At 40.5% G+C, this 24,429-nt stretch overlaps 1 protein-coding gene across 2 annotated transcripts in view; it reads left to right on the forward strand.

The window, feature by feature from the left end:
* Nucleotides 1-24,429, forward strand: part of LOC134000217 (myosin-10-like) — a 57,391-nt gene that overhangs the window by 30,270 nt on the left and 2,692 nt on the right. The window contains exons 5-38 of one of the 2 annotated variants that reach the window (XM_062439556.1): nt 1,685-1,787; nt 2,224-2,253; nt 5,192-5,284; nt 6,216-6,279; nt 7,252-7,350; nt 7,751-7,894; nt 8,045-8,140; nt 8,881-8,999; nt 9,396-9,548; nt 9,832-10,005; nt 10,087-10,260; nt 11,921-12,035; nt 13,189-13,251; nt 15,486-15,679; nt 15,895-16,016; nt 16,414-16,483; nt 17,326-17,486; nt 17,606-17,714; nt 17,915-18,046; nt 18,158-18,364; nt 18,496-18,633; nt 18,819-18,942; nt 19,117-19,288; nt 20,219-20,431; nt 20,554-20,698; nt 20,817-21,023; nt 21,981-22,085; nt 22,177-22,329; nt 22,408-22,656; nt 22,871-23,083; nt 23,329-23,541; nt 23,635-23,796; nt 23,919-24,047; nt 24,177-24,265. In XM_062439556.1, coding sequence (XP_062295540.1) covers nt 1,685-1,787; nt 2,224-2,253; nt 5,192-5,284; nt 6,216-6,279; nt 7,252-7,350; nt 7,751-7,894; nt 8,045-8,140; nt 8,881-8,999; nt 9,396-9,548; nt 9,832-10,005; nt 10,087-10,260; nt 11,921-12,035; nt 13,189-13,251; nt 15,486-15,679; nt 15,895-16,016; nt 16,414-16,483; nt 17,326-17,486; nt 17,606-17,714; nt 17,915-18,046; nt 18,158-18,364; nt 18,496-18,633; nt 18,819-18,942; nt 19,117-19,288; nt 20,219-20,431; nt 20,554-20,698; nt 20,817-21,023; nt 21,981-22,085; nt 22,177-22,329; nt 22,408-22,656; nt 22,871-23,083; nt 23,329-23,541; nt 23,635-23,796; nt 23,919-24,047; nt 24,177-24,265 — 4,734 coding nt within the window. The remainder of the gene's footprint in view (nt 1-1,684; nt 1,788-2,223; nt 2,254-5,191; nt 5,285-6,215; nt 6,280-7,251; nt 7,351-7,750; nt 7,895-8,044; nt 8,141-8,880; nt 9,000-9,395; nt 9,549-9,831; nt 10,006-10,086; nt 10,261-11,920; nt 12,036-13,188; nt 13,252-15,485; nt 15,680-15,894; nt 16,017-16,413; nt 16,484-17,325; nt 17,487-17,605; nt 17,715-17,914; nt 18,047-18,157; nt 18,365-18,495; nt 18,634-18,818; nt 18,943-19,116; nt 19,289-20,218; nt 20,432-20,553; nt 20,699-20,816; nt 21,024-21,980; nt 22,086-22,176; nt 22,330-22,407; nt 22,657-22,870; nt 23,084-23,328; nt 23,542-23,634; nt 23,797-23,918; nt 24,048-24,176; nt 24,266-24,429) is intronic. The other variant, XM_062439557.1, reaches the window with a different exon arrangement.

A 24,429-nucleotide genomic window follows, 5' to 3' on the forward strand; every position in this document is an offset into this window, starting at 1 on the left:
TGTGATATAATGTTGACCCTTTGACATGTGAGAAAGACAAGTTGTGAGACAGTGATCGTCAGAGGATGTGAGGCAGGAGGTACAGAGGCCCTGTTCACACCTGGCCTTAAAAAGCACAGATACAGTAAGTACAGATACAAATGCACCAAAGACACATTGAGGACGCATTGATCGATCACTCAGACCACATTTGGAGGTGATCTGGGCCACATTCTTTTAGCAGTGTGTAGGTGAATGTGTCCTGGGCAACAGTGAAGGACCGCTTATTCAGCAGATGTTCTCTGCATTAACGGAAGGACGTACTTGTTTGCGCACCAACAGCATCATATTAAAGTGCGAAATAGGGTTGCACTGAGCCCTCGTTACATTAGTAAATTACTCTTATTGGCTTTTTACTCACAAAGCTTTTATTGCAAGAGTAACGTAATGAGTGTAGTTGTTGCTGTCTGTCTGTCCTCTGCTCCGCTCCGTGTGTGTGTGTGGCGCCAGAGTGAAACACAGAGAACATTGGAGAGTAGTTTAACCATAAATTACAACAAAACACAGTAGAGACTATGTTTATTTAAGTTATTTATGTCATTTCTGTGCACTTATGTGAGAGTCTCTACTGTGCTGCATACGGAAATTATGGAAGTGTTTATTAGCATATAGAGCGCAGAAGTGACTGATCACTCAAAATGCATGTGGAGATGCATTCTAATGCCAGATATGAACTGATGTACTTAGAGCTGTCCATTTGTTAACAGATCATCTAGATGCATGTGATCGCCAGGTGCGAACAGGGCCAAAGAGTTCACAGAGTGAGGAGACCTGCCATTAGTGACCCCATAACCTCACATGTTCACACCTCGTCTATAAGAGAACAGATGTGAGAAAGACAGCTAGTGGTTATTTCCATAGAAAGAGAAATATTGCGACATGACTCCTGTAAAACTATGAACACATCAAGCCAAACTGTGATGTTTAGCTGACGTGACCGATATTGCTACGCCTGCATCCAGTGTTTGCGGACTTGCCCGTCGAATTCTAGTGCAGCATCTAAAACTGCAGTGTCCTATGCGCAGCGGACGTAATAGCCAGCCAGACTAAAGCCACTGGCATGTAACTACATGTAGTGTTGCTGGCCTGGTTTCGGTGTTGGCCCTGGTTTTCTGGGCTCTGGGACCTGACTGTGGGAGCTGTGGATGGCCCTGCCTGAACACACAGCTATCATTAGGGACGGCCCAAAAGCAGAGCCTGGAAACTTTGGAGACTGGCCCACCAAACCACAAAGTTCTTCAGTAAAATAGACAGACGAACATAGCTGTAGAAAACAACAACAGATAGTCTGATGGCCACTATCTCATTCTCCCTCTCTGTTTTCTTTTTGTTCGTTATTTCCTTGGGGTTCAGCCAACTACTAAACCGACATTCTATTCCGATTAACCGACATAATCATGAGCTATTTTGGTTAGGGTTTTACAGTGTTTTGTGTGTACCTTGCTAAATTGTGGGTAACTTACACAGACTGTTTCCTGTAATTTGGCTCTGCCTCACAAGTAAAAGTTTATACTCCATGGCTGCAATCAAAGGGTGTTTAATTACTTGCTGGAAGTGATGAGGAAGGTCCGTTTATTTTCTCTTACTCACTCTTCATTCACTCACTGGTCCATGCGTCTATGCTGTCTAACCCCTTTGTTTTCAGAGGTGAATCAGGCGCTGGCAAGACCGAGAACACGAAAAAGGTCATCCAGTACCTGGCCCACGTTGCCTCCTCACACAAAGGACGCAAAGACCACAACATTCCTGTAAGAGCCCCACTGCCTACGTTTTCCACATTTTGCCAAGTTTGGGCTTTCTGTTTCTCCTCTCCTCTCCTCTCCTCTCCTGTCCTCTCCTCTCCTATGCTATCCTCTCCTCTCCTCTCCTCTCCTCTCCTCTCCTCTCCTCTCCTCTCTCCTCCTACACATCATCATTATATTTGAATGAACAGTAATTTTACTCTGCTCTAGTCTAAAGTGCATAGCTAAGTTTTAAAATATGTCTGATAAAGAGTTGTGTATTAATCAGCAGCTAACCTAATAGATTGTAATGTACCCTGACTGATCACTGCTCCTGCTTCATGTCCACTGCCACTCTGTGAGAGTGCAGTCAGTGTGTACTGGCGGTGTGTTTCCTGTGGCTTGTGTCTGCCATGAGCGCTTCAGGTTATAACACTTGCATTTGTTTATCCATAACAAACAGCCCGAATCTCCCAAAGCATTCAAGCTACAGGCAAGTGTATCTCCCGCTATCTTAAAGAGTGTGTGGTCATTTTTGTCTTTGTGTGTGAATGTGTGTGTGGGTGCATGCTCTTCTCTCTAAATCTCCGCTGCTTCCATAATGACTTTGACAGACTAATCTAAGCTTCTTTCTTTATGAGGTATTTGTTTGTGCTGGCTCAGTCTCCTCACATGATCATTTGAAGCCCAGTGAATCTGCAGTTAAACCAGCTGACTCATGATAATAAAACACTTTGTTTTATCAATTGGTTCAGTTTTAGTAGAACAGTGGAAATTGAGAAGTTTGATCATAAGCACATGTCAGTTAAGTGCAAATAAGTAGCTGTTTTAAAAGTTAAAAGTGCTGTGCATCAACTGACTCTGTATAGTTTTTGTTTGTACAGTACCAATCAAAAGTTTGAACACGCTTTCTCATTTAAGGGAATGGGAAACTTATGAGATTCACATTTGAAACGAACAGTCGATCTATTGGAAAAGCACATGAACTTTGTGAAGATACGACCACAGCCCCAAACATCTCTCCTCAAATGTTTTATGCCAAACTTCATCTTTTACAGCCAAGGTGTAAAAAAGGGAGATATCAATCACCTTTTTAATATTTATGCATGTTTTCCATTTTTGATGTACTCTAGATGCATGTATGTAGCTTGAAAAAGATTTCAGTTAATAATAATAATTACTAATTCATTTCTATCTTGTCCTATTCTAAAGCCTAGGTTGTGATTATATTACCTATCTGTCCTTCAGTCCATGTGTGGCTTTTATTGCACAGTCAATAACCAATCACAGGAGATGTTTCTGTTTTCTTGGATGTTACAACCTCACGTGATTTTTCAGACTTAAACTCACAATTGTTTTGTCTCAGATATGACTAAGAAGAACCTATCTTCTGTTTCTTGTGCTCTTTACACAAATTGTTATTTTCTGGCTCTCTTCTTCTCTGCTTGATTTATCCAGTAGCTGTTTTTCTTTCTCCCCTTAAAATCTATACCTGATGTTTCTGTATCTTCTGCAAATCTAATAACGATAGAAGCACCTTGACTCCTATAGTCTGTAGCTCTGAGCGCACGCAATCCAAGTGAATGCTTGTTTAATGTGCTGCGTTTCGGTAGCTGAAAGAGAGTAGCTGAAACTCAGTGCCTCGGCAATCGCCTGCCAGAATACACCATCCACGCTGACCTCCTTAATGCTGCTCTCCTTCTGCATTGCATTACGGCTGCCTCTGAGCAAAGACCAGAGGAATGTAGAACCAGGGATTGGGGGAGAGCGAAGATATGCTGCAGGAGAGGAGTATGGAGAGGTGAAAAGTAGTGAAGAAGATGTAAAGCAGATCAGAAAAGGACAAATGGTAATGCCTGTTTGTTCTATAGTTATGCAGGAATGTATGCATTTGTATAAGATGTCATTTAGAGCTGAAAAGATAAAGGGGAAAAAAGGAGTTGTTGGAGAGATAGTTCCCTACTCCCTATTTCTGGCAGTAAATCCCATATCTGTGAGGGGACACAGATTATGAGCCCTTCTTCATGTAGGCTCAACACATTCAGACAAACAGAAAAAAGATAGCACAAAGATGTCAAAATGCTGCATAAAAGACCAAATTACTCTTAATACTTGTATTTCCATGTCTGGACCATAAGTCTGGCCAGAGAGATTACATTTTGTATATAGACCGCCAGACAGAAACTTTTGTTCTGGATCCTGATTCCTTGTCATTTCCCCTCATCGTACTCATGGATTTTGACCAAATTCTTCAAGCCAGTTGAGTTGATGCTATAATGTAGGGCTAAGAGACACTCAAAAGTACCCTTCTTGTTTTTTCAACAAATTGTTTGCCTACTTCTATTCACACCTGTCTGGAAGTGAACTTTTTAAATAAAAGGTGTATAAAAAGAATGGTTAGCTTAAATGTTTGCTTGTCTAACCAGCCTCTCCTGGCAAGTCAAACATAACAGTGAGATTTTGGTCATGATGGAAGTAGATGGTTCTAAGAGTGGGCTTTTAAAGTGTAGTTATGGGATCAGATTGTAGTCATGGTTTAGATATTGATTTTACATGGTGATTCAAGGCACCCCTTATTCACCTTCTTTCTTTTTTTCTGTTGTATTCTTTCCATGCTCAACCCCTGCTACAGGAATTACAAAATCGTATTGCCAATCTAACTTATCTGACCTTCTAGAAGGGTTTTAGGTCTTCTCATATTTATTTTTGATGGCCGGTACTAAATGGTATCCAGCATCAGCCAGACAGGCAGCAACTAATTCAGGATGTGATCTGCTGTGCCATGGTTGGTGACACTAGCAGTAGGGGCTATTTTTGTAATGCCAGTGCCCTGTATATAGGAGATTGTGTCATGTGTAGGGGAATTGGAGGCTCCAAAGGCTGTAGGGAATTTCCCAGCCGTCTATCAACCCATGTTTGAGATTTGGGAGGGAGCCATCATTATCATCGGGGTGGTACAGTCTCTGGATATATAGGGTATGTCATCACTACCATAGGAATGTTCAGGCCGGAAGGAGGCTCTCACTCATCAACCCAAACTAACCGCTTACTATAGGGCATGTGTTGAAATACAATTTTCTGTATTGCCTTTGTGGTTTCATGAGTTCTGTCAAACAGTTATGTTTTCTTGGCGCCTTAAACTTGTTGAGTTCCCTTGACAAAAATCACATTGTATTACAGTTGACTAAAGTAAAGCCAACAGAACCATGATAAATTACTGACTGTCTGAAAGACCGGTTTAGGATATCAAGTCACCTACTCTTTTCTATAGCTGCTCTGTTATGGAGAATTGATTTTGCTTTGCCAGCTTATGTATGTTTTGGCAGACACATAAAAATGTGACTAGTGATAAAAAGATTAATCTCATGGTGCCAGCCGTTGGAAATGTTTGACGTCCAGTTGGCTTCTTACCTCTCTGTTTTTCTCCACAGGGTGAGTTGGAACGCCAGCTCCTGCAAGCCAATCCCATCCTTGAATCTTTTGGCAATGCCAAGACAGTGAAAAATGACAACTCTTCCCGCTTTGTGAGTTTTCTGTTCATGTTTAATTGATCGTTCCCTTGGTTTATACCTGTGGACAGATAGTTTTCAGTAGGGGGGCAGATTTACGTCAATTCCACATTGACTCTCAGTGCAGTTTACATTTTTCTCAACAGATGTGTACAAAGAAAGGTACATAATCCAAGTCCAGCTTTGAAACATTCATGCTCTCCCCAAAGATAACAGTATTTATGCATGTTAAACATTCGTTATAGCAGATGTTTGCCTCCAGAAAGAAAAGTGAATCAAAATTAGAAAATCAAGTTAAACCAGTTATGTATCTATAAGAAAACAGTTTGTTTTTTCTTGCAAAGGTTTAATTTCTCCTTGCCTCTTTGTTTTCACATACCTATACTGTATGCACTCCTGAAAATAATGGGTTTTATAATCTTGACAAATAAACTTTTATCCTATTATAAAGTGAACTGCATGTAATATGTTATTTCTGATAGATTATGTAGTGATGACTTACAGAATCATAGCAATTCTCTCTCAAAGCAATACAAATATTTTTTTATGTGACTAAGTTAACCATGTGGCCAAGATTAACCACCGTTGTGCTTAGTCCTCATGAATCACAGGCTGCCTCAGACGAGAAGCAATGAAGCCCAGTAGACAGATGGGCACAAATATTCACACACATTTACACACACACACTCACTGTCAGGAAACCACAGACATGCCTGAGATTCTTTCTCACTCGTTAACCTGGCTTTTCTTAATATAGGCATTTTGTTCCTCACTGTGTATCTGTCATGTGCAAGAATCCACACAGTGGTATTTAAAACCAACAGTGCCTGAAGGTTAAAGAAATACACGTACAGTACTGTACACAACATAGGCTTTCTAATTAACCTGTGAGGTTTTAACAAGTTCAGCAATGTTTTAACATAAATATGCATCTTGTGTCCTGCAGGGGAAGTTCATCAGAGTCAACTTTGACGTCACAGGCTACATTGTCGGGGCCAATATTGAAACTTGTATCCTGATTACCGGGACAGGCTGAATGAGCAAGTATTGTTTCAAAAACACAGCAGAGATAGATAAAAGATAGCATACACATTGAGTTCAGAGCTGAGAGCAAAGCCTAGGCCTCACAACTCACTATAGATTATGCTTAACCACAAGAATGCAATTCCCGTTCTGTGTATTCCTCAGACGAAGTTAGAGCACCCAAAGCTCTAAAAAAAACAAGTTTTCATTCCAATTCTTCAATTTTATTTAAACAGGTCATATTATGCCCCTTTTCCCAGTCAGTATTTTCATTTTTGTGGTCTATTTACAAGTGTTAATAGGTTTTTATGGTCAGAAAGCCCCTAGTTACAGCTGTACAAGCCATGGCTGCAGCACCTCTGTCTCACTCAGCCTGGAACGAGTGGTTTTGTGTCTGCACAATGCCCCTCTCTTCTGATTGGCTCACTGTTTTCTGAGTGATGCACACTCAGGTCATCAACAGGTAACAGACCTATTATAGACAATGTGGGTAAAATGTCACCTGTAAATTGTGATGGCCACTGCTGAGGATGATGTTATCCAACCTTTGGAAGGCTGTACAATGACAAATTTGTTTCCTGACATCCAACAACTGCACAGTGTTTCCTCCACAACTGTCTCTCCTCCATGGAGACTCCCCCACAGTGCGGAAATGAAGCAAGTGCACATAAATTAGGTAAATAACATAAATAAAGTTTTTTTCTTTTAGAAGAGGCAAGGGAAGAGGCAGGGGGTCCCGTTGTAAGGGCGGGCTAGGGCTTTGGGCCTTTCTACATGGACTAAGTGTTTTGATCCTTCCACAATTTATAAAGCTAGACCAGCTTTATATTCAAAAAAGAAATGGAAATCTCCCTTTTCACAATATGTCCCTTGTGCCTAGTGAGAAGAATAATGGTTACATTTCTTTTTTTGATTGTCAAGTTGTAATTTCCTGGTCAGTCCTTAACATTTGCTCTCAGACCTTCTGGAGAAGTCAAGGGCCATCAGACAGGCGAAAGATGAGAGGACCTTCCACATTTTCTACCGCCTCCTGGCAGGAGCTGGAGAGCATCTTCGAAGTGAGTGTCTAACCAATGCTGTAAGAAGCAGTCAGGATAAACAAAGACCAAAAAACAGGGAGGTTTCATGTTTGTGCTAATTTGCTTTAGGCAAGAAACTGAGCTAAAGAAAGCTGGTTTGAATTAGCACCGGGCAACTAATCTTTCTCTTGTTAACTTTTAATTTAGCTTGTTAGTACATTGTTTCATGATGATGCAGAAGAGTTTTAGACTCTTACAAGTCAACACTTAAAAGCATATTTCTCTTATTAACTAGTGGATTTTTAAAAAGTCACTCAATCTCTCCCTCACTTATGCATTTACTCACGGAAAGGGAATTTTTACTCAATAAGGGGATACTGATTTAAATTACCATTGAAATAATTAAACTTTTTAAAAATTCTTTCCTGTCCTTGTCCAGCGGACCTGCTCCTCGAAGGTTTTAACAACTACCGTTTCCTGTCAAATGGTAACATTCCAATCCCTGGACAGCAGGATAAGGACAACTTCCAGGAGACATTGGAGGCCATGCACATCATGAGCTTCAACCACGATGAGATTGTCTGTGAGTAGTATTTCCAGATGTGCAGTAATACACAATCCACTCTCATTCTCCTTCTCTTTCTATAATTACATACCACTTTTCTTCTCTTACTCTGCCATTTTCTTATCCCCCCACATGAGTATCAATAATGTGTTATCTTATCCTCGGCAGGCATGTTGAAGGTGGTCTCTGCAGTGCTACAGTTCGGCAACATTGTCTTTAAAAAAGAGAGAAACACCGACCAGGCCTCCATGCCTGAGAACACAGGTAATCGCCCGACATCCAGTCAAAAGTAAAACACTTACACACACCTCCATCACAAGTGTCAGTCATGATTCATGAATCTACAAAATGAGATGACTGCGACCCCTCAGCTTTCACCATAACAGGTGTGGAAACCGAATCAACGTCATACATGCTCACAACATTTTCCCATTGACTGTGCGCACATGTTTTATCAGACATATTATTACACTAAAGTTAGATTGTGTGTCTCTTGGTATTGGAATGGTTGTTATGTGTGAATATATCCTTCAGATCTGTTAGCAGGCAACATATCAGAGCATCACCACCATCAGATGTCTCTGTAGTCTGGACTGTACTCTACTCACATACAACTCAGGATCAGACAGAAGGAAGTCAAATAAAATATACATGACATAGCTGGTTTCATTAAGTGTCCTGTCTTGGGGTTAGACCCATTAAACTTGCAGCTCTTTGTTCCCTAAGAAACCTAAATAAAGATCCAAACACAACCAGGATCTGCAGAATCTGGGTAAAGTCATATATCCTTGATTGTTAAAACAGAGTAAAGGCAGTCTTGTTTTCAGGCTTATTTATTTGATCTATGACTTAATTATTTGAGCCTAGCATCAAACTGAGGTCAAATTCTTAAGATAGTTACAAATCTGTTTTTTATGAAATGTGATGTATTTTTGACCTAGTATGAAGTCTGCATTCATATTAAAGCAATAAGTTACATGCTCCCTGCGTCCTTGCACTCCCAGCGGCCCAGAAGCTCTGCCACCTGCTTGGAATGAATGTTATGGAGTTCACTAGAGCGATCCTCAGCCCGAGGATCAAAGTGGGGCGAGACTATGTGCAGAAGGCACAGACCAAAGAACAGGTAGAATACTGTCTATTGCTTTTAATGAAGTTCATGTCTGCTTTCCATGTATTAGTTTTTCAGCTGTTAAAGGAATTAAAACATGATACCTCAAATGGTTTAATTCCAGGTGTATACCTGTGCTTTGATATCCTTCTGTTTAAAGTACTTTTACAAACTTACAGGACATAGGATATGTTTAGGCAGGTCATCTCGACCATCTGGATAATGGATTGTCCTGACTGTAACTTGTGGTCTGACATCATACTGTCATAAATCCACAACACTCTATTTAAACAAAAACAGCAACTCGTTAATATTCTCATAGTTGCACCCATGGCTCAACAGGCTCTGTATTATTGTTTGACTGTTTCACGGTTACTCTCTCTGATTCTACGCTTTGTGTTTTTCCATCAGGCTGACTTTGCTGTTGAAGCCCTGGCCAAGGCAACATATGAGCGGCTGTTTCGCTGGCTGGTCCACCGCATCAACAAGGCCCTGGACAGGACTAAACGCCAGGGGGCATCTTTCATTGGCATCCTGGATATAGCTGGCTTTGAGATCTTTGAGGTGCTGATTGTGATGCTTTAACACTAACAAACTAAAGCAGTTTCCACAAAACACCTTCTATTTGTTATTGTAGATTTGTTCTTTCACACATGTATTAAACAGCAGCCAATAATCCAGCTTGTCTGTTCAATAGAATTTTCTATTAGTTCTATGAATCAAAGAACTCACTTAATCTGATGATATAAACAAAACATCAGCTGCTTGTGAGGCCACATAAAAAAGACAAGGAAACATTCCAATATCACTTGCTAACTTCTTCTTCTGCTTCATGCTTTCCTTTTAGCTGAACTCATTTGAGCAGCTGTGCATCAACTACACCAACGAGAAGCTGCAGCAGCTCTTCAACCACACCATGTTCATCCTGGAGCAGGAAGAGTACCAGAGGGAGGGCATCGAGTGGAGCTTCATCGACTTTGGTCTTGACCTGCAGCCCTGCATTGACCTGATTGAAAGGCCGGTCAGTGCCCCCCTTCTGTGTGTGTGACTGTGTGTGTCTGCTTATGAATACATGGGTGTTTAAAGAAATCTGTCTTCTCAGAATAACCCCCCTGGTATCCTGGCTCTGCTGGATGAGGAATGCTGGTTTCCCAAAGCCACGGACAAGACCTTTGTTGACAAGGTGCTACAGGAGCAGGGCACACACACCAAGTTTCAGAAGCCACGTCAGCTCAAGGACAAGGCTGACTTCTGCATCATGCACTATGCAGGGAGGGTATGTATTTCAGGCCCATTAAGGTGCATCCTGATTATTCTCTTGGGAACTAGAGTCATATACTACTACTGTTAGCAGCGTGTCTCTTAAAAACTCAAAAAATTACAGTAGTTTATTTCCCCTTTATAGCTTCAGATACATTGAAGTTCTCTTTGTTTTGTGCAACAACATTGGCTGGCCTGTGTTTTGAAACCTCTCTCAGGGGTGAAGGCACAGTTAACCAGGTCATTGCCTGAAAACAAAAGCCCAGTTGTCGTACTGCTGCTGGAGGAAACTCACATCTGGTTCACATCGGTGTGAAATTGAGTCTTGGTGCCTGGTGGTTACATAACGGAGGCTTTCAACTTTTACCTTTGTGTGGTGGTCTGCCATCTGAAAAGAGAAAATGATATTCCACAACATTCCAGAGAGGACTGCTTGTCAATCCGAGCATGGAAGCAGATATCATCCCTAGAGTTATAGTTTAATTAGGTTTAACTGTCTTCTCTTCCTCTCTTGTACATGTGTGCATGAACGCAGTGCAGAGCATCACTCAGTCATGTCTAAATATCAGTCCTGGACCTGAGCCTTATCATGACAAACAGGTGAAAACCTCAGATTTAGCCAGATATTAAGTATCAAGTATTCAGTACTGGGGCCAACAGTAAATTTGAACTTCATAAAATAAATCCTGGATGACAGGGTAATACTGAGGAGGAAAATAAGTGCAAACATTGTGAGTTTGCTTTTCCAGGATTCTGATGAAACCCATGTGGAGATCTTACATTCCTAGTCTCAGGTTCCTGACCGTGTCAATTACTTCTCATGTTCTTCTCTGCTCCAACACTCTTTATAGAGTGCTAGTATGTTATGTTATGTTATGTTATGTTATGTTATGTTACAGAGACTAATCCCATCAACACGTTATGATCAAGTAAGACCTGACGTGGTCCCAGGTGGGCACTGTGCTGTCAGTCAAATAAAATGTGTTTTTATTTTAACCCTAGTGCAATTACAAGATGGTTGAAGAATAATTCAACAATGATTCTTATTATATCAGTATTGTGTGCAATTATTTGATATGACTATCTGATTGTTCTGCTATTTATTTTATGGTCCAACATAGCACATCTGGTACTTAAAATTAACTGCAGACTGGTATTTGGAAACACTATTAGAGCCAGATCTCACTTTCACTCAAGACTTACTACATAGACTGTTACAGACAGGTGAAGCAGCAGACCAGCAGCAATCAATAAGAGACTGAAAGTGTATTTTGAATTCCTTTATTCCCCTTACACTGTTCACACAGGGGCCTTAAAGTAAAGAACGTATGGGGATTAGATGACATCAAATTTCATGAATGAAATCTGATTTAATGCTGAGTTGTTCTGCCTTTTCACCATCAGTATGCCAAACCTTGCAGTTTTTCTTTTGTATAAATATTATAACAGGTGGCGTGTGTGGTCTTGGTTGGCATATACAGTACACGTATAACAGTACACATTTTAAGGCATATTAATGCCTTAAAATATCCTCATTTTTCTCATTTTTATTTTAGAAAAACACAGTTTCTTAATGCTGTATGTGTTAAAGAAGTTTCAGAAACATTTGAAATAGTGTATAACATTTTGTTGTGTAACTATTAAAATAATACTGAGGAATCGCTGTGTTTCCTCAGGTGGACTATAAAGCTGATGAATGGCTTATGAAGAACATGGATCCCCTGAATGACAATGTGGCCACGCTGCTGCACCAGTCAACTGACAAGTTTGTGGCTGAGCTCTGGAAAGACGGTGAGCCGCTTAACAATATTTTGCTGTGTAGGAGCTCATTAAGCTTTCAATTATACACAAGTATATTAAAATACAATTTTATCTGCTGTATAATTCTAAATGACCTGCATTTATCCATATCTTCCTAGAAGGGCACGTCATACATATTGTGTAGGGAAAACATGAGAAACAAAAAGATTAGAATTTAAAATCATTATCGTCTTTATTGATTTCTTTAGCGATGGGAATATTGCTTTGCCCATCAATCAGTTAGTTCACTACTTTGGTCCAAACAAGTAAATATCTCAACTGGATGGATTGTCATGAAATATTAAATATAGCAAATACATGTTAAATGTTCCCATCAGCCTCAGCTGTATTTAGGTTTATTGGTAACTAACAAGTGTTAGTGTACTAACACTCTAAACTAAGATGGGGAACAAACATGTTAAACATTATACCTGCTAAACATTACTATTGTCATAGTGAGTATGTTAGTATGCTGAGGTTAGTGTTTAGCTAAAAGCACACCATCTGTGCTTAAATAGCCAGAACTGCTAGTGTGGCTGAGTGATGCATGAATATCATAACTCAGTGAACTTCTTATTAGATGGAAACGGGAAATACAGTCTCTCTCCTCTCTCACACTTCTGAGATTCATCCAGCAGTGTGCTTCATGGTTTCTCTACTGTGTGAGTTTTGCCAACAAAAACACCAAATATAAGTGAGGTAAACCAGACCTGAATGACTGATTAATTGCTAATACTGTATGTTCTCCCCCAGTGAGCAAATTGTTAATAGATGTGATAAAACCATGGTCTTAATAAACTTTATTTTAATGTCTTTTGTTTTCTATGGGATCACAAACAGGTCAAATGGCGAGCAAATAGTTATGAAACATTTTCTGGACTAATCTTCCCCTTGATTAATGATCAGCTATGATAATACTAACTTTAAATAATAACAAGTCTTTGATATTATGCATGTACTATAATATTCCAATGGATGAACTGACATTTACTCTTCAGTCCTATTTTTTAACACAGAGAACAACTAATGGATGTTTGTGAATGTTTGTATGTTTGTGTGAGTATGTGAAATGGGTGTTTGTAGGCTTTCTTTTTCTCTCTCACTTTCCTGTCTTCTTTCTCTGTCTGTGTCTCTGTTGCTGTAGACATTCAGACGTTTCAGAGAGCTTCTTTCTATGACAATGTGTCTGGGCTCCATGAAGCTCCAGGTGACTGATAGTAACAATTAACCTTCATGTACCACTGGCTTCTCCTCATCCTCTGCCTGGGAGGGATCATTGGTTCCCCGTCCTGTCATGGCTGCTATGCGCACCCCTCTGAAAGCTCCCCTGTGGCTTTGCATGGCTGTACTCCTGTTGTATTTAAATCATCGGATGTCTAAAACTTTCCTTCTTCCATCTTCTCCCACTAATTATTCCAATAATTTGTACTTGTTTTGTGTTATAATGTGAATTCACAAATGAAAAACTGATTGACAAACTAAGGCTGGATGAATTGGGCCTGGTACATATATAAAAAGGTTTGTTGTAATGATGTGGTGGGAAGCCATGTTCAGAGGACGTATCACAATACCTAAAAAGGGAAAATGGCCTCGATACACTTTATGTAAAGATGCAATGATTTGTAACCCGCTGATACAGTTCTTTTAAATTTATTACAGTGACAAACAATATTGTTTGCATTCCACAAACCTAGTCCAGAGTGTGTCAGAGCAAACAGCATATGGAAATAAATAGCATAGTCTAAATTTTAGGAGGATCATTGGATCCAGAGATGATTTAAGTTTACCTTGCGGGGCAGCTGGATTTGCGAAATCACAAGATCCAGGAGAATCCATCGTGTCAGGGTTCAAGTTATGTCTTTATGTCTGAAACCACCAATCAGTGTCCTGTGAGGATTCTCGTGTGATCCTGTGAATCCAGCTGCCTTACAAGATAAGACAGTGATAGACAGATGGTTCATCGGATTAGCTGCCAAGTATTTTTTTTAGTGCCTGCCCTTTTCCAAACAGTGTCCAAGGACTAAGATGGTTCTGTGTAACAAACCATCTGGCGCGTCAGGTTAGATTTAAGTTCCCTCTTACTTATTGCTGGCAGTAACTAATAATGGAATATTTGAAGAACGTTCACAGCAGATATCTGATTTATCTCACTGTTATTAATCTTTTTTTATTAGCATTTCTGAGAAATGTAGTGTTGCTGAATTGTCATCCAGTTGAAGGTTTAACTGAGAATATCTTAATAGTGTCATGTCTGGATTTGAGCAGAAGTTACTAATTTTGAAGAAATTGAAACAAAATAGGGGTTTAGCTTCTATTCCTATTATGTTTTATCACCTTTGATTATTAGTGCTATGATGATAAAGGGATGGGATGTAATTTGTATATCATCCATGAATATTCAACTTCAATGCAGCTAATGTAATTATTGATGAAATGCTGCAATGATACACAGTGCAAAACTGTTGAAATGTAGTTACATACAACCAACTTGCAGAGGAAACTTGATGTAGCATTAGATGTGCAGAGTAGCAATGACACTGTTTTCAGTTTCTGGGTGAAAATTGGTCACAACCGCTGCTGATATGACTGTTTTTGTTTAGGTGCTCAGAAAGTCTCATCTTGTGTCACCAGTATTAATTCTCTTTAGTGTCTTGGTGCAGAGTACTGCTTCAGATCATATGAAAGGGATTGAAAAGATAACATAAAAGAAGATGTTTTTGTTCATTTTGTTGTCAGTTTTCTTTTATTGGATAGCTGACAGATGGGTGGCAGGACTTACTTAAATACAAGGATTATATCATGAAAGTGAATCAGTGGAATAATCGTGCTCATTCCTGTTATTTGGGTTTGCTATGTGTTGCAATTTTTTTCCAGTGATTGAAATTTAAAAAAAATGATAACCTCCCTGTTTTGGCAGTATGGTAATGTCCTGTATGTTACATAATGAGTTCATCTCTGTGTCCTGGCTGTATTAAGTAATCAACTGCTGCTTGATGAGCACCAGGACAAATACTTGCTGTGATGATTAAGGGATAAAAATCATTTTTGAATGAAATACTGTTCGGAAGATAGCTGGCTGGCTGGGAGAAAAAGGATAATAGCAGCTGATGGTCTCTGATCACAGCTGATGTGACTGCTTCCAGAGCAGCTGCAACATCATTGTCTGTCTTCATGCTTTTTCAGAAAAATAGAAAAGAGCAAATCCTGCTCAGTTTAACATTTCCTGATCAGTATCTACATTGGATTTAAACACTAGTACAAAACCTAAAAGAGAATGTGTTGGCTTTTCTCTTTTCTACATATTATAACTACTCCAGTGCATCACTTTGATGTATTTTACACACATCTATCAATAGAACCAGCATCACAAAAATCACATCATCTGCTGCATCTATCCTTCCATTAATACAGTTATCTGTCTATCTCATTTTTCATCACCAGTTGACCGAATAGTGGGTCTGGACCAGGTTGCAGGCATGAATGAGACAGCGTTCGGTGCGGCCTACAAGACCAAGAAGGGCATGTTCCGCACTGTGGGACAGCTGTACAAGGAGCAGCTGTCTAAGCTGATGGCCACACTGAGGAACACCAATCCCAACTTTGTCCGCTGCATCATCCCAAACCATGAAAAAAGGGTCTGTCCCAAGATGGTCACACTGATAGATATTGATTGTACTGATAGATAAAGCTTACTTGTGATCAGCTTTAAAGGATTTTGCCCAGATGTAAAGTTTGTTCTTTAACCTTCTCACTTTTTTTTCATTTCCATTCTCCTCTTTTTTTCATTCACCTTCTCTTGTTCCCCATCTCCTCCCTGCTTTCTCCTTTCTTGTTCACCTTCCTCACCCAGGCTGGTAAACTAGACCCCCACCTAGTTCTGGACCAGCTAAGGTGTAATGGTGTGCTGGAGGGAATCCGTATCTGCAGACAGGGCTTCCCTAATCGCATTGTCTTCCAGGAGTTCAGACAGAGGTAATGGTGTACCTATAACTCAGTTAACATCGGGTCATCACCTGTACAAGTCTGGAAAAGTTTGGTGATTCAGTAAAGCTTATAACTTGTATAACATAATTGCCATAAAAAAGATAAATAATAGGGTATAAGACATGACATGATATGGCTCTCAGAAACCTAACAATATGCTTTGGAACTGTATTAATAAAAGATGGATCCGGTCTCAGATTTTCTTTCACATTGATAAAGTTTGATATTTGTAGGTCTGTAACTGTCATTTAAGAGACTCAAAACTCTACATCTTTCTCTCCCTTGTTCTGCTATAAAGCTTTTGCCACTTTAAAGTAACAAATTTAGCACTGTCCGAGTGACTCACTGTCCTCACAATGGACTTCTCTCTCTGCTTTGTGTCCAGGTATGAGATCCTCACTCCTAATGCCATTCCCAAAGGCTTCATGGATGGCAAGCAGGCCTGTGAGAGAATGGTAAGGACTTGTGTCTAAGACAGAAATGATTTCGCCTCAGAGTCACAAGACTCATATTTGAAACAAAGTGCTTCATTTATTATGACCTTTTCACTGTTATAATAAGACAATGAAATAATCCAAATGTTCATCAGTTGTAAAAACTGTCCAAATAAAAAAAATTAAGAATGACTTTATCTTTAAAGCAGGAATTGATCAATATAAAATTGGTTTTGTGAATGATCTAGCCCAATTGCCAGATAACAAAGAACAGTTATTCATTTAACCCTTCTGTTGTCCTCGAGTCGAGGAAGGAAGGGAGGGAGGAAGGAAGGAAGGAAAGGAGGAAGGAAGGGAGGGAGGAAGGAAGGAAAGGAGGAAGGGAGGGAGGAAGAAGGAAGGAAAGGAGGGAGGAAAGAAGGAAGGAAAGGAGGGAAGGAGGGAAGGAAGGAAAGAAGGAAGGAGGGAGGGAGGGAGAAAGGAAAAGAGGTAGGGAGGAAGGAAGGAAAGAAGGGAGGAAGGACAGAGGAAAGAAGGGAGGAAGGAAGGAAAGAAGGGAGGAAGGAAGGAAGGTAGGACGGAGAGAGGAAAAAAGGAAAGAGGATGGAGAAAGGAAAAGAGGAAGGAAGGAAAGAAGGAGGGAGGAAGGAAGGAAGGAAAGAAGGAGGGAGGGAGGAAAGACAGAAGGAAGGAAGAAAGGGGGATGGAGGGAAAGAAGGAAGGGCCGAACGAGAGAAGGAGGGAGGGAGGAGGGACAGAAGGAAGGGAAGAAAGAAGGAACAGTCAAAACAGACGGGGTTAATTTGACCCGGGAGGATGACACGAAGGTTAAGCCATCTCACATCTATACCTCCCTTTGGTAGATCAAAGCCCTGGAGCTGGATGGGAACTTGTTTCGTATCGGCCAGAGTAAGATCTTCTTCAGGGCTGGAGTCCTGGCCCATCTGGAGGAGGAGAGGGACCTGAAGATAACTGACATCATAATTTACTTTCAGGCCGTCTGTCGAGGATATTTGGCACGCAAGTAAGGGCTTACTACTATTTATAAAGGCCCAGAGTTAATTTGAAGATTTAATCACACTAAATTTGATTTGACTGTTGTTTCAATATTTGTTCTCTTCCTCTCTCATTGTGATGATTCAGAGCCTTTGCCAAGAAGCAGCAGCAGCTCAGTGCACTGAAGGTTCTCCAGAGAAACTGCGCTGCATACTTGAAACTGCGTCACTGGCAGTGGTGGAGACTCTTCACCAAGGTGTGTGTCTTTTTATATGTACATGCACGCTGTCAACTACTCTCATGGTAACGATGGTTGTGTCAACATTGAGGTCCAGAGGAGAACTGGTCAGATTTATCAGTAGAGATACTATAATTTCCCATTTATAATCTAGCTCAGACATAGCAGCTAGAATCCGTCTCATACTCTGTAACGTCTGTGTTCATCCGTACCTGCAGGTGAAGCCTCTGCTGCAGGTGACCAGGCAGGAGGAGGAGATGCAGGCTAAAGATGAGGAACTGGTCAAGGTCAAGGAGAAGCAGACCAAGGTGGAGGGAGAGCTGGTGGAGATGGAGAGGAAACACCAACAGGTCAGTTACAACCACAAAAAATACTCTGTTTGTGACACATTTTAACAACATGAATTTACTTTGACAATTTTATGATGCATAGTTGAAGGCATTAACATTATTTATGTACAGTTAATGGAGGAGAAGAACATACTAGCAGAACAGCTGCAGGCAGAGACAGAGCTGTTTGCAGAGGCTGAAGAGATGAGAGCTCGCCTGGCCTCCAAAAAGCAAGAGCTGGAGGAGATCCTCCATGACTTGGAGTCCAGGCTGGAAGAAGAAGAAGAAAGAGGCCAGGGCGTGCAGAATGAGAAGAAGAAGATGCAGTCCCATATCCAGGTGTGTCCTAGAGATGTGAAAATATACATTCTTGTTGCTGAAAATTTTTATTTTATACCTTAAAAGATTAGTAATTAAAATGCGTTAAAAACTAAAATATGTTTGCTATGGTTAACTACTTGTGTGTGTAGGACCTGGAAGAACAATTGGATGAGGAGGAAGCTGCCAGGCAGAAGCTGCAGCTGGAAAAAGTGACAGCTGAGTCCAAAATGAAGAAGTTGGAAGAAGATATTTTGCTACTAGAAGACCAGAACTCCAAGTTCACCAAGGTGAGAGAAAAGGGTCTATATTCAAGTGAAGGGTCAGAGCCTTCTTGTAGAATTGTGAAGATTGCTTTTAAATAAGAGATGGAGGGTCTCACTGTCTGTATCAACCTTTTCAGAGTATTGAAACATGTTAATGTTAATTTGAGAGGTTGTGTACTAACCTGCCTGTACCTCTTTCCCATCTTCAGGAAAAGAAACTGCTGGATGACAGAATCAATGAGATGACCTCGGTGCTAGCTGAAGAGGAAGAGAAGGCAAAGAACCTGGGCAAGGTCAAGAACAAGCAGGAGATGATGATAACCGACTTGGAGGGTAAAGGAGTAAATTAATATACAGAATGCCTAAAATAGTTAAGCAGAGTAAACTTAAAGCTTGTAAAATACATGAGCATTTAAACTTTCAACCAATTCATTTTTACCACTCAACCATGACAACATGTTTCTTGGCGTTTTAATAAATCATTGTATCCTCTTATTTCTAACTCAGAGAGACTGAAGAAAGAGGAGAAGACCCGTCAGGAGCTAGAGAAGGCTAAGAGGAAGCTGGATGGGGAAACAACCGACTTCCAAGACCAGATATCTGAGCTACAGGGTCAGATAGAGGAGCAAAAAACTCTGCTGGGCAAGAAGGAAGACGAGCAGCAGATAATGCAGGCTAGGTAGGAGAGACTGGAACCACCTAAAGGACAATAAAGCAAAAACAGTTCAGTACAGGTCACATCACTTCACCAATAATAGTATTACATAACTTGTGAGCTAAATATAGGTTCCAGAGTTTTAGTTTTGAGTCATTGAGATTGTGCTGCATGAATCAGTCTGAGATAAGTGCTGCATAGCTGTGCAGAACAGTCATCACACTAAACACTACTGCAAGATGCATTCACACCTGTTAATATGACACACTTTACTGGATTGACAACACTCCAGATACGTACACAGCAGAGATCTTATAATTTAGTAAAAAAATAGCCTGTGAGACTCATTGTCCTGCAGGCTGCCTCAACAAAATATTTTCATTCACTGGTTATCACTGCATTGGAATGTGTTTGTGTTGTATGATGGGTGTGCGTGTAATTCATGTGGTATTAATGAGTCTTTGTAAGTCTAAAACCATGAATCTACGCAGCCATTACTGCATGCAGCTCATTTAGGAGTCTCCATCATAAGAAAACTGAGGGCATCAAGTATGTTATGAAACAATGATTTTGTCTCTGCTGCCACCCAGTGGCCACACAGCAGATGATTCCACTCAAGGAACTGAATGTGTGTTTTCAAGCAAGTTTATCAATTAACACACAAGGTAACCTCACAGAATTATTGAATTAACATGTTGTGCAGGGAGAAAAAATTGCATATGGCCAATTATAAAGCATTATTCAAGAGGTAATCTGAGGCTTACATGTAAAACTAATGAAATATGTTTTCTAATGATACTGAAATTAAATTTAGGCTGCAGTGTAATTTGTGTGATAAATTGCAGTGAGTTCCCTAGTAATATTTTTTTTTCAATCATACCATCACAGTCAATTTTTTTCACTTTGTATCTGATATCTTGTCGCATGTTCTTCAATTTTCTCGATGTTGAACAGGGGTGAAGACGAGGTTAGTCAGAAGAACAACGCTCTGAAACAGTTGAGGGAGATGCAGGCCCAGCTGTCTGAGCTGCAGGAGGACCTAGAGTCTGAGAAACAGTCGAGGAACAAGGCCGAGAAGCTCAAGAGAGACTTGAGTGAAGAGCTTGAGGCCCTTAAGACAGAACTGGAGGACACCCTTGATACAACCGCTGCCCAGCAGGAGCTGAGGTACTGTATTCTGCATCTTTTTACTTGTTTTACATTTATATCACAGACAGTGGTGCATCGGAAACAAGAACGTTAAGTCTTTTCTGTAATAATAAGTAATTATATGTCCTTATTCTGTGTAGGACCAAGCGTGAACAGGAAGTTACAGAGCTGAAGAAAGCCATTGAAGATGAGACTAAAAATCATGAGGGTCAGATCCAGGAGATGCGACAGAGGCACTCCACTGCCCTGGAAGAGCTGTCTGAACAGCTGGAGCAGGCCAAGAGGGTGAAATACCTTTCCACAATCCACAATTTAATAGCACAAGATTATCACATCCTTCGAAGAGAGAAAGACATCACTTCATCATGTGACTAAACTAATGTTTGCTGTTCATTATGTCTAGTTTAAGGCTAATCTGGAAAAGACCAAGCAGAGCCAGGAGAGCGCCAATAAGGAGCTGACCAACGAGGTCAAGGGCCTGCAGCAGGCCAAGACAGAGTCCGAGCACAAGAGGAAGAAACTGGAAGGTCAGCTGCAGGAGTACATGGCCAGGGTCACGGAGGGAGACAGGTCCAAAGCAGAACTGGCTGAGCGCACACACAAACTGCAGGTGAGGGCGGGGTGCAAACACTCTTGATTTAATACAATGGAATCAGTCCAAGTAAAATGGATACAATCAATTTCCCCATAATAGTGATGGAATTCAATGTTGTAGGTGAAACTGGTGCCAACTATGAGAAAAAAAATAAACCATATATTTTGAATTATACTGAAATATTGTCATGAAGTGTAGAGTCAGTGATCTCATGTGCTCACATGACATGAAATTTCTTTTCTGCTCCTGATAATGTATGATGAGGGGAACAGAAGTGACTGTACAGCTGACGCATCGCTCTGGATTCTGCCATATTTCTCTTTTGGTTGTTGCCTTGGTATCGCACATCCATGAATTTGGGGGGCTTAGCATCTGAAGGAGCATGAAGAGAGGGGTGTATTTGGGGTGTATTCTATCTGCAGAATGACTTTTTTATTTTTAATAGTAAACTTCAGGTTGCATGTCAATATCTTCAACTCTTCTGTTTTTTTTTTTAACAGAAGACGCCATAATCACTTAAATATAAATGTATTTCTTGATTGTAAAACCTTGCCATATACTTCAGAAATTTCCCTGAACTGTTCCCCTATATTTAAGGTAGATTGTTCTTCTTACTAATAGTGTACAACCAAAATGAAAGGAGACCATATTGCAGTTTAACTGAAAGTTGCTAAGTTGGTAATAGTTGTGAATTTGATAATCAAATATGATAATCGGTCAAAATTACAAGCATTTTGTTTATTTTAATTAATGGAGAAAAATTTAAGTAATTTGTGTAATAAGGTTTGTGTTAATGTTATGGTGCTTGGGTGAGTTTACATTAATTATTGTATTAAATCATAAATTCTTGATAAACACAAATAGATTGAAGTGCTTCTTTAATTAGGATTTTGTTCTTTGACAAGCTTATTTATAACAATACATTTAACTTAAATTGACAGACTGGTTTAACCTTTGTACCTCTTCATACAGACTGAGTTGGACAATGTTTCTACCATGCTGGAAGATGCAGAGAGGAAGGGTATCAAGATGACCAAAGATGTCTCTGGACTAGAGAGTCAGCTACAAGACACACAGGTGACAAACAGTCTCTGGGCATGAATCATCATGTAAAAACTAATGAATATTTTCTGTTAAACTAACTGGACAAATATTCATTTTCTTTCAGGAGCTGCTCCAGGAGGAGACTCGTCAGAAACTAAACCTCAGCAGTCGTATACGCCAGTTAGAAGAGGAGAAGAATGCACTGCAGGAGCAACAGGAGGAGGATGAGGAGGCGCGCAAGAATCTAGATAAACAGATGCTGACCATACAGGCACAGGTAGGACAAACAGCCAACAATGTTTAAGTCATACTTTTGTTTATTATTTTCTGAATATCTCCTTTTTTCTGTTTGTAGCTGACAGAGAGCAAGAAGAGGCTGGAGGATGATGTTGGAACAATCGAGGGTCTGGAGGAGATAAAGAAGAAGCTGCAGAAGGACATGGAGCTTTCCAGCCAGCGTCTGGAAGAGAAGACCATCGCTTTTGAAAAGATGGAGAAAACAAAGACCCGTCTGCAGCAGGAGCTGGATGATCTTACTGTAGACCTGGATCACCAGAGACAGATCGTCTCCAACCTGGAGAAGAAACAGAAGAAGTTTGACCAGGTGAGTAAATTCTGAGTTTTACAGATATTTGGTTCGAAAAACAACTTTGGAATGAAGTGAGTTTCTTAATTTGTCCTCAGTATATTTTAAATATTACAAGTGAATCCTATAGCTGTAAGGGTTAGATAGATTTCATTCATTTCCTCAAAATACCGTCTTCACAAATTGCCAAGATAATTTTCATGAAATTCCAATCTGATGTCCTCCTGCGCAGATGCTGGCAGAGGAGAAGAGCATCTCAGCTCGTTATGCTGAGGAGCGTGACCGTGCTGAAGCGGAGGCCAGGGAGAAGGATACCAAAGCTCTGTCCATGACCAGAGCTTTGGACGAGGCACTAGAAGCCAAAGAGGAGCTGGAGAGGGTTAACAAGCAGCTACGTGCCGAAATGGAAGATCTGATGAGCTCAAAGGATGACGTGGGCAAGAATGTAAGTGTTGGGATCGATAAAGCATATAAGATAGCAGTGGGAATAAAAAATGTTATTCTAAAAATGAAAAAAAGAATAAGTATAGTACTTTTAAATGAAAAAAAAAAATCTGCAAAATGATTTTTATTAGCATTAAACATTTATTGTAATGTTGCAATGTGCTTTTTCGTTCTCCATCCATCCTCTCTTCCTAAACCCCCATCTCTCTTTCACCAATCAACCTCTGTGTATCTCCTCATTGTCAGGTCCATGAGTTGGAGAAATCCAAGCGTACTCTGGAGCAGCAGCTGGAAGAGATGAAGACTCAGCTGGAGGAGCTGGAGGACGAGCTGCAGGCAACAGAGGACGCCAAGCTGCGTCTGGAGGTCAACATGCAGGCCATGAAGGCTCAGTATGAGAGAGACCTTCAGGGCCGCGATGACCAGAATGATGAAAAGAAGAGAGCTCTGGTCAAACAGGTGCTGGAAAACACTTACAAGAGAAAGTCACGGGGGGAAGAAAATCCTACACGTCCCACAACACTAATATCTTGTTCTGGCTGCTCCCCTCAGGTGCGAGAGATGGAAGCAGAGTTGGAGGACGAGAGGAAGCAGAGAGGTCTGGCTGTAGCTGCTAAAAAGAAACTGGAGATGGATTTGAAGGATATAGAGGGTCACATAGAAGGAGCCAACAAGGCTCGAGATGAAGCCATCAAACAGCTGCGCAAGTTACAGGTTTGAACTTGATACATATGTTTTGAATCAGTTACACTTCATACTTTATCATCTATTCATACTATTCCCATTCTAAGCACTACATTCAGAAGTCATTCTCAGCAATATGTTGTCTCCCTCAGGCCCAAATGAAGGACTACCAGCGGGAGTTGGAAGATGCCCGTGCTTCTAGAGATGATATTTTTGCCATGTCCAAGGAAAATGAGAAGAAACTCAAGAGTCTTGAGGCTGAAATTGTGCAGCTGCATGAGGTACAGAACTTCTTAAAAAACAGCCTGATGCATGGTGGAGCTGGAGCTATTTAGGATGTTGATTTATGGCAGATAAAGCCTGTTTAAAGTGCTGATGACCTGTGGTTCACTTTTGACCTCTCTCTGCAGGACCTGGCAGCATCTGAGAGGGGCCGGCGCCACGCAGAGCAGGAACGGGATGAGCTGCAAGATGAAATCTCCAACAGCACCTCTGGAAAGTAAGTTAGACTCACCCACTCAAACATGACATTTCTTGTTCTAAACTTTCTTTTACTATTATTTAGCTTGTATCAAACCATAAGTATAATCTCCAGGCAGCATTAGTAGCCAATTTTTAAGATGAAGAAGTCACATTTTAACAACATAATTCTTACTTTTCATG

This window comes from Scomber scombrus, chromosome 18 (assembly GCF_963691925.1).
Source record: "Scomber scombrus chromosome 18, fScoSco1.1, whole genome shotgun sequence".
NCBI classification, from domain to species: domain Eukaryota; kingdom Metazoa; phylum Chordata; class Actinopteri; order Scombriformes; family Scombridae; genus Scomber; species Scomber scombrus.